This window comes from Borostomias antarcticus (genome assembly GCF_949987555.1).
Source record: "Borostomias antarcticus genome assembly, chromosome: 11".
NCBI classification, from domain to species: Eukaryota; Metazoa; Chordata; class Actinopteri; order Stomiiformes; family Stomiidae; genus Borostomias; species Borostomias antarcticus.
Genome location: NC_140244.1, coordinates 24327437 through 24349368, shown reverse-complemented (window position 1 = coordinate 24349368; position 21932 = coordinate 24327437). Strand labels below are relative to the sequence as shown.

The 21932-nt window shown below is 47.8% G+C and overlaps 1 protein-coding gene across 1 annotated transcript; it reads right to left on the bottom strand.

Annotated features, from left to right (window-relative positions):
• Positions 1-11672: 11672 nt before the first annotated feature.
• kansl2 (KAT8 regulatory NSL complex subunit 2) lies at positions 11673-21925 on the bottom strand. Its single transcript, XM_084445299.1, has 10 exons — positions 21895-21925; positions 19859-20117; positions 19136-19308; positions 18851-18965; positions 18418-18581; positions 17403-17566; positions 15125-15221; positions 13840-14096; positions 12653-12841; positions 11673-12096 (listed from the first exon to the last, which is right to left on the bottom strand). The coding sequence occupies exons 2-10, from the start codon at positions 20107-20109 to the stop codon at positions 12007-12009; spliced, it is 1500 nt and encodes a 499-aa protein (XP_084301425.1). The 5' UTR covers positions 20110-20117; positions 21895-21925; the 3' UTR covers positions 11673-12006.
• Positions 21926-21932: the final 7 nt, after the last annotated feature.

Here is a 21932-nt window from a genome sequence, read left to right as displayed (position 1 = left end):
GGAAAAGCACATATTGAAGTTCCCTTTGTGTGGGTTAAAGTGTGTTGGCGGCATACAGTACTACAGTATACAGTATGTAAACAATATGACCAGTGTACTCAGACAGATCAATAAAACAAGATCTGAAAAAGGAGACACAGGGCAATAAAGGAATATTTTACCCAACCATTAACATCAGTATCAATAAAGTATGTCATATGTATGAATTAATGGCATTAATCTATAATCGAATGGCATTAATCTATAATCCACAATATCAGTCCCATGCTATTTGAATTAATAGTAGAGATCTAGCAGTACATAGGCAGAATCAGGTCACTGGGTTACCATTTTCCTTTGTTACTGCGATTTCGGGTGCTTACCAACATGAACGGATACCAATCATACACACACAATCTTTTTGGATGAGAGAAGGAGGTAGAGGGACTAGGGGGTTGGGGGAGGGGTAGGGGAGAGCACAGGAGAGGAGGAGAGGGGAGTAGCTTCCCAAAAGAGCAGTGCGGTTGGCAGCGAGCCACGTCGGAGAGGTACCAAACAGAATGCTGGCCTCCCTGCCTGGGATCTTTCTAAATGTTTGCCAGGCAACCTCCGAACCGCACCCTCCCCTAACCGTCCCGATTCAGAGAGAGAGACTGGGTGGGTTTCTCCTCCAACAACAAACAACACCCTTGAGCGCATTCACCCCATCTCTAATTGATGATTTATGACACGTTGTCGCATCAGCAAATCGGCCCATATGTGTCCACCGTGGCCTGGGAGATTGGACGGCTAACACCGGCCATGGCAAAGATTTAGAAAGAACAGTTTGTTAAAAGCCGCCCCGAATGTTGTCCACGGATGCCAGTGTCACACTACAACACAGAGGGCAATGTAGACCTGCCCAAGGATACGTCTGTGCGCCACGCTAGCACAGATCAATTTATGGCCCACAACCCCCCAAATCCACAACGCTGAACAACATAGCCCGACATGAAGCTACACACAGAAACTACGATATCAGTCCCATCTAAAGCATGCTCTCATACTACGCTGTAGATTCGATTTATATAGCTTACATGCTCGGTGTCTGTGTTCTGAAATGTACAGTCTCACCTTGCTGTGTTTGCTGGCATCCAGTCAGAGCATCCGATAGACAGATCCCCCAGTCCACAGCTAAATCTAAGGCATCCAAAAAAGAGGCCACAGCCTTACATTGATCTTCTCCTGTCAAAGTAAAGATTTCTCGGTGCGGTTCTCTCCTCTCCTGTCATGAGTAAGCCGGTCTCACAGTGTTACCGGGAGAAAGGACCTGGGTTGGGGCATTGGTGCTGTGTGTGTGTGTGTGTGTCTGTGCCTTCTGCAGAGGCTGCCATGTCTCCCATTGTTCCAGGGTGAGTGAGGCAGTCTTCCTACCCTAATAGACCCAGCCTACCACAACAGCTGTGGACCAGCCCCCACCTCTCCCCTCCTCTCCTTCTCCTCTCCCCTCCCCTCCTCCTCCTCTCCCCTCCTCCTCCTCCTACTGCTGCCTCTGCCTGCTAAACATTAACCCTACAGCTGCTGGCTGGGCCATAAAGGAGAAAAGAGGGGGTTATGTTTCAAAAGAGATCCCACCATGTAGCGGACAAAGGCGCGAACATGGAGAGGATATCCGACAGCCGACTGACTAATGGAGGTCCAGCAGCCATTCAGCGCCTTGTAAAGAACACGGGTTCTGGGCTCAGAGGATTCTCATTCAGCGCCTTTTAAAGAACACGGGTTCTGGGCTCAGAGGATTCTCATTCAGCAGCCTTTTAAAGAACACGGGTTCTGGGCTCAGAGGATTCCCATTCAGCAGCCTTGTAAAGAACACGGGTTCTGGGCTCAGAGGATTCCCATTCAGCGCCTTTTAAAGAACACGGGTTCTGGGCTCAGAGGATTCCCATTCAGAACCAGACCCATGGTCTCAGACTGGCCCGCCATGTCTATGAAGATATAAAATATGTAGACGAAAAGCAAATCACCTGAAATCTCTAAATGTTCAGTTCTGGCTTTCGACAGCATTTGAATGTGTGGAAAGTGCAGAGCAGGTTTGATCTCTCAAATCTGACCGTGAAATGAGTGGTATCGCCCAGCAGTCTAGCCCTGCTGGTGTTCAGTAAGCCTCCCCATTCTCTTTCCTACACTACTGTACATCCTTCATATCAGTCACATGAGGAACCACTGGAGGCTGAAACAATAAATGAAGAATGCATAGTAAAACACACTATTTCATCTAGTAAACTAAAGTCAATTCTGTTGGATTTCTATAACGGTACAAGGGGCTACATTTGAAAGTTAGGCAAATGATGTATTGGTCTGTTTTTATTTTGGCCCTAATTGACTTGATGAGAGAGACGACCTGAAATGACTTGACCCTCTAAATCAGAGGCCTCAGGGTTCTTCCATGAACGCCAGGATAAACAGACTCAGAGAATATAGATCTGTCCTCCACCAGCCAGCTACTGGTGTGTGTGTGTGTGTGTGTGTGCGTGTCTCGGTGGTGTGTGTGTGTGTGTGTGTGTGTGTGTGTGTATCTCAGTGATTTAGTTTAATTTAATATGCTGTCAGTGAAACATACATTCATATAGAGTAACAGCAGTTCTTTTCGTCTCACAGGAATGCATGGTAATGAAAGCCTTGGTGAGGGCGACTCTACCCTCAGAGACAGAGCGACCCTATCCTCACAGACACAGAGCGACCCTATCCTCACAGAGCGACCCTATCCTCACAGACACAGAGCAACTCTACCCTCACTCACACAGAGCGATCCTATCCTCACAGACACAGAGCGACTCTACCCTCACAGACACAGAGCGACCCTATCCTCACAGAGCGACCATATCCTCACAGACCCAGAGTGACCCTATCCTCACAGACACAGAGCGACTCTACCCTCAGAGACAGAGCGACCCTATCCTCACAGACACAGAGCGATCCTATCCTCACAGACACAGAGCGACTCTACCCTCACAGACACAGAGCGATCCTATCCTCACAGACACAGAGCGACTCTACCCTCACAGACACAGAGCGACCCTCCCCTCACAGACACAGAGCGACTCTACCCTCACAGACAGAGCGACCCTATCCTCACAGACACAGAGCGACTCTACCCTCACAGACACAGAACGACTCTACCCTCACAGACACAGAGCGACCCTCCCCTCACAGACACAGAGCGACTCTACCCTCACAGACAGAGCGACCCTATCCTCACAGAGCGACCATATCCTCACAGAGCGACTCTACCCTCACAGACACAGAGCGACCCTATCCTCACAGAGCGACCATATCCTCACAGACCCAGAGTGACCCTATCCTCACAGACACAGAGCGATCCTATCCTCACAGACACAGAGCGACCCTCCCCTCACAGACACAGAGCGATCCTATCCTCACAGACACAGAGCGACTCTACCCTCACAGACAGAGCGACTCTACCCTCACAGACCCAGAGCGACTCTACCCTCACAGACACAGAGCGATCCTATCCTCACAGACACAGAGCGACCCTATCCTCACAGACACAGAGCGACCCTATCCTCAGAGACAGAGCGACCCTATCCTCACAGACACAGAGCGACTCTACCCTCACAGACACAGAGCGACCCTATCCTCACAGACACAGAGCGACCCTATCCTCAGAGACAGAGCGACCCTATCCTCACAGACACAGAGCGACCCTACCCTCAGAGACAGAGCGACCCTATCCTCACAGACACAGAGCGACCCTACCCTCACAGACACAGAGCGACCCTATCCTCACAGACCCAGAGCGACCCTCCCCTCACAGACAGAGCGACTCTACCCTCACAGACCCAGAGCGACTCTACCCTCACAGACCCAGAGCGACCCTCCCCTCACAGACCCAGAGCGACTCTACCCTCACAGACACAGAGCGACCCTATCCTCACAGACACAGAGCGACTCTACCCTCACAGACACAGAGCGACTCTACCCTCACAGATACAGAGCGACTCTACCCTCACAGACACAGAGCGACCCTATCCTCACTCACACAGAGCGACTCTACCCTCACAGACACAGAGCGACCCTATCCTCACAGACCCAGAGCGACCCTACCCTCACAGACCCAGAGCGACCCTACCCTCACAGACACAGAGCGACCCTCCCCTCACAGACCCAGAGCGACACTACCCTCACAGACAGAGCGACTCTACCCTCACAGACAGAGCGACTCTACCCTCACAGACACAGAGCGACTCTACCCTCACTCACACAGAGCGACTCTACCCTCACAGACACAGAGCGACTCTACCCTCACAGACCCAGAGCGACTCTACCCTCACAGACAGAGCGACTCTACCCTCACAGACACAGAGCGACTATACCCTCACAGACCCAGAGCGACCCTACCCTCACAGACCCAGAGCGACTCTACCCTCACAGACAGAGCGACTCTACCCTCACAGACACAGAGCGACTCTACCCTCACTCACACAGAGCGACTCTACCCTCACAGACACAGAGCGACCCTACCCTCACAGACCCAGAGCGACCCTACCCTCACAGACACAGAGCGACCCTACCCTCACAGACACAGAGCGATCCTATCCTCACAGACAGAGCGACTCTACCCTCACAGACACAGAGCGACCCTACCCTCACAGACCCAGAGCGACTCTACCCTCACAGACACAGAGCGACCCTACCCTCACAGACACAGAGCGACTCTACCCTCACAGACACAGAGCGACTCTACCCTCACAGACAGAGCGACCCTACCCTCACAGACACAGAGCGATCCTATCCTCACAGACACAGAGCGACTCTACCCTCACAGACACAGAGCGACCCTACCCTCACAGACACAGAGCGACCCTACCCTCACAGACACAGAGCGATCCTATCCTCACAGACAGAGCGACTCTACCCTCAGACACAGAGCGACCCTATCCTCACAGACACAGAGCGACTCTACACTCACAGACACAGAGCGACTCTACCCTCACAGCCAGAGCAACCCTACCCTCACAGACACAGAACTCAAGACAGTCACTCAGAGCCTGGTCCCCCTAGTGGTTGAAAGGGAAATCAAACTAATTTCTCCATTATTGTTAGCTCTTATCTTTGAACGAATGCAGGCCAAGGATCATCATCGTGGTGAGTCTGCCAGGCGGCAGTGCAGACAGGCGCTCATGAGGGGTGAATAAGGCCTTCACACAGCCAGGGCCCCATTACAGGGTCAGAGGCTGAACAGGCTGGCCTGACCTGAATGAGAGCAGGTCACATGGTACCCTGGAGCCACCGCAGGGAGATGACAACATCACACACATAAAAGGCCTATTGTGACCCCTCAAAGATCCACTTTCACTTCTCTGAAGATCTCTGCTCACTGTCCCAGAACCAAATGATCATGTTTTCATTGAAGGGGGCTATCATAAATAAGAGTGATATACTAAGTTACAATAATGATTGGTTAGGATTGGTCAGATTTCATAACCTAGTTATACATACTTTAAGTCCAAATTCTACGGAATGACAAACAAACTAACACTGTGGAATGGCTAGTCATTCGACTGCACAACACAAATATTTTGAAACAAATACAAAAAGGAATTTGTGAATAGGAACTATCTTAACTTTGAGGGAAAGGCACTGAGCTGCATGTTGGCAGATGGCGGATCTGTGTTCAGACGGTGGGTGTGAGGGGAGCTGGGCAGAGGGAGGATGTGAGCAGAGGAGTAAATCAGACTGCTAGCCTATAGAGATGTGGACAGTTTAATGGGCAGTAATGTGCAGGACACCATGTGAGCCGGAGGGATAATCCACCTATTAGAAATGTGACCGTGGCTCCTGGGCTGGGCCATGGACAGGCTCTACAGCTGGGGCTGGAGAACACAATAGTGGCCTCTCATGGTCATTTGCATGAAGCCCTGTTAAGCCAGACCCTAATTTATCTAGAATCGTAGCCAGAATCATCATCAGCAGCAAGTAGCCGTTGCTTATTTAAGCTATTCATGGCAGCCAGGAAAATGACTTTCACATGTAGGCTACGAACCAGCCTGGCAAATTTATTTTTTTATTTTTATCACTGTATATTTCTTATAGCCACAACAACCCAGAAAAAATATCACAGGTAAAAAGATTAGAACTTTCATTAGTCATTTCACTGCAATCATAAAACTATTTTTAATATCATAAAACATTTTTTTATCCAGCAAATAATGAAAGAAAGGAAATAATCCACAGTGTAAATCCTGTATAGTAGATTTATTCCATTGTGTGACGTTTTGAGACAAAGCTCTTATTCAGACGTAACAACAACACGAAGGTATAATTCTACTGTACGGTTGCTACGGTGTGAGGATTCTTTTCATTCTTTCATGTTTTAATCCGGCACCTGATCTGGTATTTTAAGAAATGTGTGACTCTTCCCTTTACATTCATCCAGATTCTGTGCGTGGCTGGAAGCCAGCGCACCTAGTATAGCGTTTGTCCGGTTATCCCTCCCTCCCTCCGGACAATGATGGCCTGCATCTCTCTGTTGACACCACTAGAGGCAGTAGTTCCAGCACACCAAAATCATGTAAAGTAGTGGTGCGAGCAATCAAGTAGAGTAGTGGTGAGAGCATTAGACTCCCGCCCGGGAGACCGGGGTTCAAGACGCGGCGAGGATGACTTTATGTTATCATCAGTGTAACTGCTTTAGCCGCTGACCGCTACCATTAATGTTATGGAAGCTAGTTGCTGCTAGTTGTTGCTAGCTCATGAGCTAACTGGCTATGCCGCTCTTATTGTGCTGGATTAGCATTGGAAGCATTGGAACTGATGTGTCCAGGCGACAAGACCTATCTTAATTCATCAGACATTATTTCATGTCATTTCAATTCACAGCTAGTTCAGTGGCATGACTAGCTTCCGTCCTACCAGTCCTGAACAGAAACAAGCCAGCCACGCACATAAGCCAGGCCTGACCTGGCCTGGTTAAGACAGGTTTCATACAGCTGGAAATACTCTGGAGAGAGTTGGTGTTTCCTTGCCAGTGCCAACAAGTAGGGAGAGAAGATGAGCAAAAAGAGACCAAGTCAGGTCAGATGGTGGAGAGGCTGGGAGGTGAGACTAGTCAGGTTATATCCAGGGTATCGAAACCAGGCTAGAAGACAACCTTCTGGCCAGGCTGCAGAGGGACAGTATGACCAGGCTACGGTCCTAAAGGCTACCAGGTCAGACAAGAGACACATGGTTCGGCCAGAGACCAACATCATAACATCTGGTTACAGGCAAAGTGTCTCAGAGCTGACTATCATACTCTTAGCTACGCCAAGCAGGCCTCTCATGAGCCACATCCTTTGTTTGCTTGGTGTGTTTTGCCAGGAAGACCTGTTTATAATATTATCCCAGATAGCAAGCGATCTGGGCCATATACAGGCCAGATCTGGCCCTTGTGGCTTAGTTCCGGCCCACATATGGCCCAGAATCATTACACATCCGCTTGCTATCTGGGATAGAACTAGTTCTGATAGCCGTTGTAGCACTATGGACACCAACCAAATACTGTAGCCTCCATCTGCTATCACTCCAGCTTAGCCCATCCAATTAAAGTATCTGCTAGTTCTTATACCCGTTGGAGCAATCAGTATCAGTAATTGGCTATTTAGTCCATTATGCCCGTCTCCCCCGCAGAACATAGCGGACATGTTGTGTTTGGAAAGTCCTGTCTGAATAGCTATTGTTTGCGAGCTAGCTAGCTACTACCATTAGGTGGACAAAAGAACACACTTATGTTAGGCAAAGCTGAACAACGGCAAAATAATTCTAGAGTAGGCTGGTGCGGGGGGATAGTTCAGTGTTTGTATCAGGCCAGCTGCACTAATTTTGGGCAAAGCTGCAGCTCCTTGCAGCTGATGAGCAGGCTGGATAATTCTAGAGTAGACAGCTGGAACGCTGTAGGCGGGGTTCTATTCAGAGCAGTATTTCTATTGGCTGGCAGCTTGGATTAGTATTTTATATGTGAAAGTTAGCCGAAACTATAACAAATATGAATGCTGTCAGGCCGACAGTGTCTGAGGAAAGTCTGGATAGAGGGACAGACAGACAGACAGATGGACAGACAGACCGAGGATAGCTCTATTTATGCGGTAGATATAAGTATGAAGATTTTGAAGCTGCAAAGAAGGTGATGTAAAGGGAATCTCGGTGCATACAGTGTTCCTCTTCTAAGTCATCTGCCCTTATACAACAAACACACAGCTGTACTGCATAATGCAACAATCACACACAGCTACAACAATCACACACAGCTACAACAATCACACACAGCTACAACCAGAGGTGCCAATGCCTGATTGTAATGCTGTCTGTTAATTACAGGGCCCCGGGCCCCTCATCCATCTCGTGGCCCTCGTCTCTGGGTAGGACATTACCATCACTCTCGGCCCCATTGAATATCTATCAGACATAAAAAATGACCAGACTCAGAATGTAATTGAATAAGACACATCGCATCCAGACAGAGTTGGATTGTAATTATTCCACTGGTTTGCTCTCCATATACGACCACAAAGAATATACAGTAATGGTTTTTATTGTTAAATAATTAGCACTTATATACATTACAGGTGGCTACATTACCCTCAGTCCACACACATACAATACACATACTCCCCTACCTTGAGACCTCAGAAATAGGGAACATTTCAAAACCAAATTCTGGTACTGACATTATTACAAATTAAACAATTTTTTTTTTTTAAAGCACACAGCAACATGATTTATATTGTTCAATAGGCCTAATTTTATTTCATGAGGGATTGAACTGAAATTGAATGGGCAATATCTGTATAAATTATATATCATAAATCATATTCCTTTCCTCTAAAACTCTGAGTGAGAAATGTAAACTCTACTTTCACTGAGGCTGGAATTTACATTCGTTTTTTTTTCTTTTTTCTTTGAAGAGCTCATTCTCTCTTCTGTCAGTCAAGAGACAGTAGACGCTACAGTAGATCCTCAGGGAGGAACACAACTATAATCACACACAGCTATACAGTACAACAATCACACACAACTATACAGTACAACAATCACACACAGCTATACTGCATGATGCTAGGATGTGGGGTAGTGCGTGTTCTCCCTGTAGGGGCAGTATTGATTAAGAGGGCAGGGCTTCCTGTAGGGGCAGTATTGATTAAGAGGGCAGGGCTTCCTGTAGGGGCAGTATTGATTAAGAGGGCAGGGCTTCCTGTAGAGGTAGTATTGATTAAGAGGGCAGGGCTTCCTGTAGAGGTAGTATTGATTAAGAGGGCAGGGCTGCTGCAGCATCTTCAAGAGCCTTCATTCACAGACAAATGAGAACAGCCTGTGTGGCCATACAAAGGGAAGCGCTCTTCTCAGGGGAGGCTAAAGGCTACTTCAGTTTCCAATACAACCATTGTATATCTGAGAGGTATTACTGGTATATCAAGTCCCGGTCTAACGTTTCTCACAACAGGATTTCTTTGATTTCTGTTGCTGCCCAACAAAAACAGCACCATTTATCCCCTCTGCTGGCCAAACAGGACGTGGTAGTAACCCGGTTTGCCTGAATTGATTAAAGCTACATTCCATGGCATATTTTCCCTGGCCTGGGCCATGAATTGAATGTTTGTTACAGCTGCAGTGAGAGAAGTGTTTTGCCAACTCTAATGTTTGTATGACCGCAGGGTCCTCTCTGGGGTGGATTTTGAATGAGCCCACTATACATTTTGTATCGCATTTCATGTCATTTCTTAAAAGTATTTAATTAATTAATAGATAGCCTATATGTGAAACACTTAAGCAACTCATGCTCTGAGACACAGCTAACACTAGGAGAGTAAATAGCCTACAAGGGCAGTAGTTTAAGTTGTTTTTAAAGACCCCTGCTTTCACACAGGTCCCAGTCGACCAGCATACAAATGAGCATCAACTGCTCTGACTCAGTGGTTTGTGACTTCAAAAACGAGCTGGAGAAACAAAAGACTGTAGGCTGATACAGTGAAGACAAAGATAAACCCTTTCATCCAAATAATATCTGCAGTGCGTGCGTGTGTGTGTGCGCGCGCAAACAGAAGTGATGCCTCTGGGAGATCTCTGTGCTCCCCCCTGCTGTGCCTCTGGGAGATCTCTGTGCTCCCCCCTGCTGTGCCTCTGTCATATCGCGCCGACTCTGTGGTGTAACTGATGAATATTTCTACATGCTAATGTGTTCCAGAAGCGCCTCCACTGCATAACCATGGTAACTACCTGCATGTGGCATAAGGGAGGGAGATGAACTGATAAAAGATAAGAACGGACCTGCATATCTTCAAAAGAGTGGGCAAGGCACAGAGGGTCGCCTAAGCCCCTGAATGGGGAGATAGGGCTAGCCTGGAACTGTGCTGCTGGAGGTTCACTATCTTTAGCCTAGGGACGCAGCTGTGGCCTGACTCCACACACACTCAGGAATCAAGCTACCTTGACCTTCAGAGGTTCTTATCCAAATGTCGTGTATTGACTGGCACAAAATATAGCACTGGTGTTTGGCTTGGAGTCCTTTGCTGACAAAATATAGCATGGGTTTCCAATGTCACTGTTACAAGCGTTGTAAACATTCTTTCATCAGCCCTTGCCAGATCAGAAAGTAGCCCGTGCCAACTGTCATTGCGAGCTCTAGCTATAGGACACAAAGGCGTGCAAAACATCTGTCAACAATTAGAGGCAATGGCGAGGGAATTCTTACACCGCACATAACACTTAAATTAGTCACTAGAATGATGTAAACGCAGCTTGGCAACTGATGCAATCTAAAACTGCAAAGGAATGTGGGCTTTCAGTGATCCACTGCTGTGCTGTAAGCCCCCCAAAAGCGATAGCGTGCCTTCTCAAGAATACGTCCCTGCTGCCTGCAAATATGCACACGCGTATCAGATAGCGGAGCAATAGAGCAGGCAAGACAATTCCATGTTATAGATCTAGGCTGACCTCTTCATGGTGAGTGTACAGTAGGTTACATTATGAGGTTAAAAGTAGGATTTATGATCTGATTTTATAATAATTAGATGAATGATAGGCTATTTTAAGGCAAGCAAACACATTTGCCATCGACATCGGATTCCTTTTCAATCCTACATAGGCTAACCTATATATTTGCAGTTCAAGCTGCCAACCGGCTCTCAGCGATCATGCGAGTGAATGAAATTTGCGGAGGAAAAACAAAACTCACCTCATTTATTGTAGCCTCCTTAGAGAACTTTCTTTGCCCTCTAACGCTAATGAACTTAACAGATATGCCATGTGTAATAGTGTAATGAACGTGTCTTGGGCAGGCTCCGTGTTGCGCCCAGTCTCTTGCAGTGTTTCGTGCCCGGGTTGAGGAAAAGTGATGTCATTGAATGAAATTGCATCCCGCCCCAAATTCAGGCAAGGATGAGTCCCATGTTCCCCAAACTAAGAAACTACAGAGAAGTTATGTTCCACGTCGAAGAAGCTCATGGGTATAGCATTATGCATATTCCTGGACGTCAAACAAAATCCCAAGAGATAGTTTCAAGCCATTGACACGTTAGAATTGACTATTAACGCTTTAGAGTTGACCATCTTTCACATGCATTATAAGGTAGAAATGTATGAAACCACAAGAGATTAGGCAATTTTGTCACAAAATAACTTTTTATTTGGTCAAAGTTCACTCAAGAGAAACGGTGACATTTTACCTCTTCAGTAAATTACCAACACATCTTGGTATTTGTACATCTTTCCAGTCATGGAAAAACAAAGTTAGGGACAACACAGGTCATAAAGATAGAAAATCAACTGCGCAGGACCAGACATTAATCAAACAGCTCCCAGGTAGTCAATAAACATCACCACGATGATACCTGAATTAACAATGACTAAACAGTAGTCTTATTATTATGGCAATTGTTCTGTAAAGGCTTGGTTGTGATCTACACTGTAGATAAAACCCTGGGGGTTTGGATTGACCAACTCAACATTTATTGAGGGACGGGGTTTAACTGAGGGTGTTCATCTGAGGGGTGTTCATCTGGTGAGGTCTGCAGCAGCGGCGTCGGAGTCCTGGGCGGAGCTCTCGGTGGCATCCTCCCCGCCTCCCACAACCTCAGAGACGACCTGTGAACAACCACACCACTCAGGCTAGGGAGCAGCCAGCAGGTAGAGGCTGACAGTCAGACTAGGTTGAAGATGGAGGTTCTCTCGCTTCAATCACCGTTTCAAAAACATCATCTCTTGTCTTTGGCGATTCGAGCTGTAATTGTTTTATTTGATGTGTGATGTGATGTTTTATTTGATGTGTGCGTTGTTCACTCGGTGATGCTGTAATTGAGGGGCACGCACCTCAGTGTCCTTTTGAGTTTAAATAAAGTTTTGAATGAATGAATGACCGACATTTTCCATAAGCTTCGATTATACTGTATTTTCTGCAGAGGCAAAAATATACTGTATATTTGCATTATCATTCCCCACAAGTCCAAAAAAGGGCTTAGATGCTCTGTGACAACACACCTCACAGCACAAAAAGACAGACAAAACTCCTCTTAGTTAAGTCCATTCCAATGTCTCACGTCATTTGAAGTTGTTTTAGAGCACAACGATCTGGTCCCTAAATCAAGAGACGTCACCTGGTCGTCCATGGCCTCTGATCTGGTCCCTAATCAAGAGACGTCACCTGGTCGTCCATGTCCTCCATGTCCCTGTCAGAGAGCTCCTGTCCTGACGCGTCCAGGTCCCCCCCGGTCAGAATGTCCATGGGGGCCTCGGCGATGGCCCGGATGGTCTGGTCCTCCAGGGCCAGCGCGGTGTCGAACTGCAGGGGCGACGGTGGACACTGCATCCCGTCCCCCTCCACGTCCAGGTCCTACAGGACACAACATGTGGGTCAGCGCGCTTCTATGATTCAAATCGAATCACTTTATTTGTATAGCGCATTTCCTACACAGAGGCAACACAATGCGCTTTGATGATTCTGCAGAGTGCACAATAAGGTTATGGGGGGAGGAGGGGGGGTACAAGACTTGCGCCCAGATTCTTTCTAAAAATGAAAATGATTCTAGCAGCTGAATGTACTAATCAGGAATGCAAGTTATGCAACAACTCTCCATGCCTCTCTAACCCTCCTGTGAGTGTGTGTGCAGGGCTGTGATGCATCTCTAACCCTCCTGTGAGTGTGTGTGCAGGGCTGTGACGTCTCTCTAACCCTCCTGTGAGTGTGTGTGCAGGGCTGTGACGTCTCTCTAACCCTCCTGTGAGTGTGTGTGCAGGGCTGTGACGCCTCTCTAACCCTCCTGTGAGTGTGTGCAGGGCTGTGACGCCGTCTAACCCTCCTGTGAGTGTGTGCAGGGCTGTGACGCCGTCTAACCCTCCTGTGTGAGTGTGCAGGGCTGTGACGCCTCTCTAACCCTCCTGTGAGTGTGTGCAGGGCTGTGACGCCGTCTATCCCTCCTGTGAGTGTGTGTAGGGCTGTGACGCCTCTCTAACCCTCCTGTGAGTGTGTGCAGGGCTGTGACGCCTCTCTAACCCTCCTGTGAGTGTGTGTGCAGGGCTGTGATGCCTCTCTAACCCTCCTGTGAGTGTGTGTGACAGGGCTGTGACGTCTCTCTAACCCTCCTGTGAGTGTGTGTGCAGGGCTGTGACGCCTCTCTAACCCTCCTGTGTGAGTGTGTGTGCAGGGCTGTGACGCCGTCATACCCTCCTGTGAGTGTGTGCAGGGCTGTGACGCCTCTCTAACCCTCCTGTGAGTGTGTGTGACAGGGCTGTGACGCCTCTCTAACCCTCCTGTGTGTGTGTGTGACAGGGCTGTGACGCCTCTCTAACCCTCCTGTGAGTGTGTGTGACAGTGCTGTGACGCCGACGTACATCGCTGAACTCAAGCGGCAGGCTCTCGCTGGGCTGCAGCTCCGCAGCGCTCAGGTACAGGTCCCTGGGGGCCGGGGCCAGCTGCTCCTCCGGAGGGGGGGGCTCCTGCTCCGGCTGGTACATGGGGGGAGGGAGAGGGAGGTGCAGGGGACAGCGCGGCTCCTCAGACTGGCCCATGTGGACGGGCCGGTCGCAGGGGACGTCCTTCAAACCAGGACACACCTTGAACAGCACCTGGTTACTGTCCTGGTAGATGTCTGCGCAGACTGTAGTCAGGGGCAACACTGATAATGGCGACAGAGAGGAATCTTTGTGGGGGTTAGGGTCAGGACCGGGACGATCGAAATCGCAAAACAATTCACAGAAAGAAAAGTTGTATAAACATCCTGTCTGTTAATACAAATACTGCAATTATCGCCACACAAATATCTTACTATAGTCTCAGCATAATGCTGCTTTGTCTTTGGCTGTAAGATGCTGGGCTGTATGCGTGAATGGTTTTCTACAATGGCCGTCTGTATCTTTGCCCAGGGCAGGGAGCTCATGGGCATGCTGGGAATGTTTTTCTCCAACAATTCATCTCAAATACAAACAATACTTTCAGTAAAAACCATGTTGTTCATCTGACTTGATAACTGGTGAATAATTCATATAATATTGCACATGGAGAATATAACATCAGAAAAAGTATGTATATATAAAAATATAGGGAAGGGAAGTGTAGGTAATGGAACCTCAAAGTATCAATAGTGTTAGAGGGTTAAGGCATTTTGTTCCTTCCAACTGAATTGACCATCCCCGGGGTACAGTTGGGAGAACCAACAGACCATGGGAAGAATTTAATCTGGGCTCCAGTTTGAAACCAACAGCTACAACAAGCTGCCAGACTTGATCAGGGGCCCACTGACTTCAACTGGGGAGGGGGTTGACGGAGAGGGAAATGAAAGGATAGATTCATTGAGGTTAGCTGATCGATTCATGGAGGTTAGCTGATCGATTCATGGAGGTTAGCTGATCGATTCATGGAGGTTAGCTGATCGATTCATGGAGGTTAGCTGATCGATTCATGGAGGTTAGCTGATCGATTCATGGAGGTTAACTGATCGATTCATGGAGGTTAACTGATCGATTCATGGAGGTTAGCCGGGCTATGAAAGTTGCGTTGCTAGTAACTAGGGAACAACATATATACTAGATCTGATGGTAAAGCTAATGTTGACATCAAAAGCCATGAAAGGTTCCGGTATGCGTCGTGTAAATCAGAGTTCGGCGCAGAGGAGGATACGAGAGACGCAGTGTCGCGTCATAGGGAGACTCTGGTTGGAGCAGCGGGTCCCCTCCACAAACGAGATACACCTCTGGCTGCACCTCCCTGAGTGTGGCTGCAGGAGAGGAGCACACAGAAGGAGCTAGTAAATAAACACGAGTGATAAGGATTAGCTGGGCTGGAACAGAAGCATGCGCACGGCCAGGGTGAGGCTCAAGTCACGTGACGTGGTAATTGTGGGTTTTGGTGGTACAGTAGGACCCGACGACGCAGGAGGCAGGCGGCGCAGGGTCAAAGGTTAACTTTCAAAATGCAGGAAAACATACAGGACCACAGGGAGCAACACCAACACTGACAACAGACTGACAAGGACAATGGAAAACATGAGGGCTTAAATACACAGGGAAGACAGTCAAGGAACAAGGTGCAGGTGAGCGACAAGACACAACGAGATACAGGTACATGTAATCACCAGACAAAGACATGGAGGGATCCCAACAAGACACCAACACAAGGGCAAAGGCAACTAGGAAGGGAACAGGGAGTGAGGCTGGGACTGGAAATGGGACTGGACTAGAACACGAGTGGGAACAGAACTAGGGTCTTAGAGGGGTACAGAGGGGACAGAGGAGCTAGAGGTAACTAGGGACTAGAGGATAAGACTAGAGGGAGGAGCACTAGGGGCTATGACTAGGAATGGGACTAGGGCTGGAGCAGGGAGCACAAGGGATGGGACCCGAGGGGGCTAGGACGAAGTGTGGAAGAGCAGGGGACACTAGGAGCTGGGGGGCACAAGAGCAGGGGCACTAGGGGACACCAGAAGGAGGGACCTAGAAGAGACACCAGGGACTAGGAACTAAGAGGGGCACAAATAAAACACAGGGAAGACTGGACAACGAACACAAGACTATCCACTCTAGGAAGCAAAACATATCATGGTGACAAAGTGCGCACAAAACATACAAGGTGGACACGGCGCACAAATGTACGGATCTAAAAATAGAAAGCGTGTGGCAAAAATCTATGTTTTTTTCTAAACATTTAAAGGTCCAATACATAACTAATCACTACCTGCTGACTGCAGGGTAAATTCACGGTTGCGGCCGGGTTACAGTTTGAGGGTTTGAGTACATGCACACTCCCGAAGAAGGCTGCTGAATAATGCTGTGTTGCTGACTGAATCTCAACATGCACGCACACTTTGAACCTAGTCTGACTGCGTCTCTATGGGAGGAGGCACTCTCAGCTGCTAACTGGTGTTCTCTCTCTCTCTCTGGTAAACTCTGGTCATTAATTATTTCTTGCATACAACGACTTCATAATGCAAAGGGTACAGTGTTCCAGAGAAATGTAATGTAATGTTTAAAAAAAAAAAAATCTTCACTCCTGTGTTAAACACAGTGATAGAGGCAATCATGTAGAATCCAAAAGGTTTCGGTCCACTGACCTTCATCAGATGATTCTGATGAAGGTCAGTGGACCGAAACGTTAATAAAACTCCTGAAATGTTCTATATGTGCTCCAGAGTGCAGACTTTTTCTTTTTCTTCGTATAGCTTTGTTGGTCTTGCACCTGGTTTGCATAATGGATGTGCAGACGTTTTCCTCTCTTCAATCATGTAGAATCCCCCTTAATTTTTTCTCATATAGAAAAACTTAGATCTGGAAGTCCTTATTTGGACATAGCACAAACTACAATGTGAAGTCAGCCTTTGGTACTCTGGTTATATGGGAGGTGGGGGGGAAGAGCCCAGTTCCTGAACGCTACCCCCCGCGCCTAATCTACATCCCCTGAAATTCCATTCCTGAGTAGGTCAGTCAGTAAAGCCCCAGACCTGAAGATCTCACTCTGTCCGGAGTAGGTAATGCCGGGTTCACACTACAGGATATTTAAAATCCTAACCGATTTCTAAATCGTGTTGCAATCACGCATACAAGGAGAATCTTAACAGAAGATTTGAGAATAACGGCTCATCACACACTACAGGATATTATCGTGCCCGAGGGAGCAACGAACCACTGGTCTTGCCGTCTCACTTGTAAAGTAGTGACGTAATAATCTTAAATATCATGTTTGATATTATCGGGGCCGCCCCGATGGTTCTGCGAGCCGATCGGGACGTAGAAGATTGGATCTGTAAACCCCTCACATTACAAGATCATCTGGGCCGAACATCGGTACCGACCAACGTTCCAGACCAGATTTCTCCTCCGATTGTCGGGAGGACTGAATCGGGGATAAATCGTCCCAAAAACCCTGTAGTGTGAGCCCGGCGTTAGTCAGTAAGGCCCCAGACCTGCGGGGCTCCCTCGGTGACGGCCTGTCGTCTCTCTCGGAGCTGCCGGTGCAGCAGGGCTTCCACGCCGTACCGGCGCCGGTACCGTCGGAGCGCCTTCAGCTTCCTCAGGTTCTCCCTCTCCTTCAGGGACAGTCCCTCCGGGCCCGTCAGCAGGCTGCTCCCTGTCACCCGCACAAACAAACATGGACAAACTCTTTATACAGTACCACCTCCCGCAAACAGGGCCCAGCACAAACACATTACCAAGCAATGATCATGAAATCAGCCCTGGTGCTGGGTAGCACAGCAGCAGATAGAGAGCAGGGTTAGCTGGGCTATGGATCTGTCCTGGGTACCACAGCAGCAGATAGAGAGCAGGGTTAGCTGGGCTATGGATCTGTCCTGGGTACCACAGCAGCAGATAGAGAGAAGGGTTAGCTGGGCTATGGATCTGCAAGGTTATAATAGTTTTTCTCTTTTCATTATTTTTTTTTTATATCATTTTAACTTTTTGTTTTCAATTTCAGTTTAGTTTTCATTAGTTTTAAAGCAGGCTTGCTAGTTTTTTTTAAATTATTTTTTAATTTTTTAAATGCTTAGTTTTACTTTCGTTTTTATTTGTTTCAGTATTAGTTTTATTTATTTTTTCTTCTGCGCTAGCCTCGTGAGACTATCCTGATCTCGCGAGCTCATGTTGTTTCACTCCCTGTGAAACAAACCATCTGGCGCACGTCAGGTTACTAACTGCTCAGGGGCACAGCTAAAATAAATAAACTGGAGGATTCATTTAATATCCACCCAAAATACTAGGCTTATGTGTGAAATGAAAAAGACTAAAACTAAGGACATTTTCTCTATCATTTTAGTTTATTTTAGTTAGTTTTGCAAACATACAATACAGTTTTAGTTAGTTATCTTTTTTTTTTAACTTCGAAAACTAATTTTTATTTTTATTTCAGTTAACTAAAATGTTTTTTCACACCTAGTTGTTTTCCAGTTAGAGTTGGTTAACTCTAACGACCTGGATCTGTACCTATGGTCTCGTGCTCCACCTTGCGACTGTGCAGGTACCGTCGCTTCTTCTCCTTCAGCAGGTGCTGCAGGCGCTTGAACTGGTCGATGTAGAGAGACTGCAGTCTGATGAGCTTCTCCCTGGTGATCAGAGCCACCTCCTCTGCCGTGTACACGCCTGCATGTCTGCAACAACAACAACATCATCCAGACAATCGCATGTCTGCAACAACAACAACATCATCCAGACAATCTGTCATCTAAAACCACTCTGGAAACGACGTCTGCTTTTGTTCTCAGAGACCAAAAATAATTCAAATTGTTATGAGCTAGAATTTCTTGTGATTGAATTCTGATCAGAGCCCAAAGATTTAAAATTGTGATATTATTAGGTTATGGAAATGAATGCAATGATTAAGCACACGATACCCACACTGAGGCAGCCATTTTCTTACTTGAGAGGATCTTCGTGGTCACTGTCGATGCTGTCGGCTTCACTGTCAGGGTCACCTCTCCAGGTCTGATCCAGAACAAGAGGGGTCTGCTCCTCCTCGCTCCAGCTGTCCTCGTCTACGCGCACACGCACACGCACACACACACACATCAGCCCCTTAGCAACTCAACAGATAATGAATACACCAGCAAGTGGGTCTAAACATGCTCTCTGGTTGTTAAACATCCTGATAAGAGCCATAGCTAAAGGGAGTTTTGACAGATGTACGTAAAGCCTTTTTTCTAACCTAGTATACGGCTGGCTTCACTGCGCCCGCTGTCAAGGCTGTGTGTGTCTGGGCGGCTGTAGCCACTGAGCTGGGAGAGGAGGGCCTCGGGGGAGGGGCCAGACGACGACTTCCTCGTCTGCGCCTGGAGCGCCATGGCGTTCCTGCGGGCGTGCTCCGCGCAGAAGGTCACCCTGCCGGACAGAGACCACATCCATACGGCGGGGAGTCTTAGAGTACAGATCTTCAACTGGTAAAGGCTCGCACACTCGCTTGATTTGTTTTTCTCCAAGCCACAAAACATCTGACGTCTGAAGTAGGGATGAGACTGTATACCGTAAAACCGTGAACTTATTAGAACCGTATTAGAACCGTGACATTCCCTGTGTTTACGGTATTACGTTTACGGTATTACACAATAATGCGCTGCTGAAACTTCACATTTCAAGTTGCTTGCAACAGTTAATTTTGTAATTTAATATAAGCTTGCTGTTAATAAACTGAGCTTAATTACAATAGTGTGTATTTTCCATCATGTGTTGACTGTAGTTCCTTCAAAGTAAAATACTTGTTTTTATGTGTGTTGGGGAGGTGAAATGCTGTATAGCGTTAAATACCGTAAACTGTACCGTGTAACTAGATACCGTACCGTACCGTAATGCAAAAATCCATACCGTCTCATCCCTACTGACAAGTGATCCAACAAAGCGAGGAGGCCGTCTGAGCAATTCCAAATTCACTTACCCATCTTTCTTTTCCACTTTGGGGGCTGCGTTGGGGCAGCGCTTGCCGTTCTTGTTAGAGACGTAGCTGCACTGCTTATAGGGGGCGTTCTTGTCCTCCAGGATGTGTTTGATGCAGAACTCCAGGCCGTCGAGGCGGGGCTGGGAGCAGGGTCTCTGGGTGAAGGAGCACGCCTGGGCCTCCTGGGGGCGTGCTGTCTGGGTCACCCTGCCCCTGCTCGACGGCAGCACGTGGATCCGTATCCTATTCATCGTTAATCCTGGAGGGAAGAGAACGACGGACGCCTCTGTTACGTCAGTGATTGGGGGGGGGAGTGGTTCGGGAGGCAGAGAGGTCGGCTGGGGATCGCAAGGTCCCCGGTTCGATCCCAGCTCCCGGCAGTGTCCTTGAGGAAGACACTGTACCCCAAAATCGCTCAAGAGCGGCACGGTGGTGCAGTACAAGAACGTCCTGGCCTTTTCTGTTTCCTGCCCCGCCCCCCCATCCCAAACCCTCTCTTCTCCTCTATTTCCTGTAACATCCGCCACGCCCAGCTCCACCAGGGTGATCAAGCTCACTGACGACACGGCGGTAATAAGCCTGATTACTGACAACGATGAGGCCTAAAGGACAGAGGTCAACACCCTGACACAGTGGTGCCAGGAGAACAACCTTTCCCTCAACATCAACAAGACCAAGGAGCTGATGGACTACAGGAAGAGAGGCTGGACCCCATCACCATCAGTGGGTACATTGTAGAGAGTCAGCAACTAGCCTACAAGTTCCTCTGTGTCCAACTGTCCATATCACTGAGGACCTAACCTGGGATGTGCACACCGACCGATCATGCGGCGAAAATGGCACAGCAACGCCTCTTTCACCGCAGACGACTGAAGAGGTTTGGCATGGGGCCCACGATCCTACCGGCCTTCTACAGAAGCCCAGCTGAGAGCATCGTGACGGAACATCACAGCGTGGTCTGGGAACTGCTCTGCCCTCAACCTCAAAGCGCTGCAGAGGGTAGTGCAGGCTGCCCAACCCCGATCTATCCCGAACTCTGCACATTTTGAGTAGGATAATCATCCAAGCAATTTGGGTTTACAGTGTTATCGCCTGTGTTTGACACCCGTTTGATAACGCGCTAATGACTGTGTAAACTGTATTATCATGGTTGGGTTTACTAGCAATAGAAACACCAGAACAACTCCAGCCCCCTGGTACTAAGGGCTCCAGGCTTCAGTTCATAGGCTGTTGTTCCCAGTGAAAAAGCAGTTTATTTATCTTAGTATCTTAAAACACCCGGTTTTACATGAGTTCTGCTGGTCCATTGGTGAGACATGGTCCATCTTAAATGCATTTTGTTGATCTTTACTGGTAAATAAATCACTCCAAATTAGGTTATGGACATATGCAGAAGAATCCAGAATTTAGCTAATGTTTTTTTCACGGGGAGCATGCCGGGTTCTAGGACCCCAAGGGCCTTTCCCCAGTGAATAATCTCAATTTCCACCACTGATAAGCGATCACTCACTGTACACTGTCCTGTACATGGAAGAATTTCATTGCAACTGAATTATCTCCATTTCCACCATTGATAAGCGATCACTCACTGCACATGTAATAAATTCATTGCAACTGATGTGATCATTAAAATTATATGACTGATCGTAGTTAAAACAGCATCCCAAGCAGCTGTTTTGACTGACAAGATGAAGGCTGTTTTGACTGACAAGATGAAGGCTGTTTTGACTGACCAGATGAAGGCTGTTTTGCAGCGCGGACTCGTCCTTTGCACCAGAACTCAATCACGCGCCAAGTCCGCCTATTCTGCGCAACGTCACTCAGAGGCGGCTAGCTAGCTAGCTCAGCTCAGCCATCTTTGTTTGGGCATTAGCTGTTTATCTTTACGATTGAGCTACGCTACGCATGTTGCAGGTTAAACTACTAGTTTATTCACTGACTAAACCTGTAGTTAAGTTGCATTGGAACTGAAATGGGCCAATGATAAAAAGAATCGACTACATTTCTCACATTTTCAGTTGATAGCTGGAGCTTACCTCGTTCCCCTCTTCGTGTCGCCAGGCTCGCAAGGCGC

Excerpts from the sequence above, each read along its gene's own strand:
- kansl2 (XM_084445299.1), bottom strand. The coding sequence starts at position 20,109 with ATGAATAGGATACGGATCCACGTGCTGCCGTCGAGCAGGGGCAGGGTG. Across the intron at positions 18,966-19,135 it reads TGAAGCCAGCCGTATACTAG|ACGAGGACAGCTGGAGCGAG; the intron begins GTTAGAAAAAAG and ends GTGTGCGCGTAG. Across the intron at positions 14,097-15,124 it reads GACGCGACACTGCGTCTCTC|ACATCTACCAGGACAGTAAC; the intron begins GTATCCTCCTCT and ends CAGTCTGCGCAG.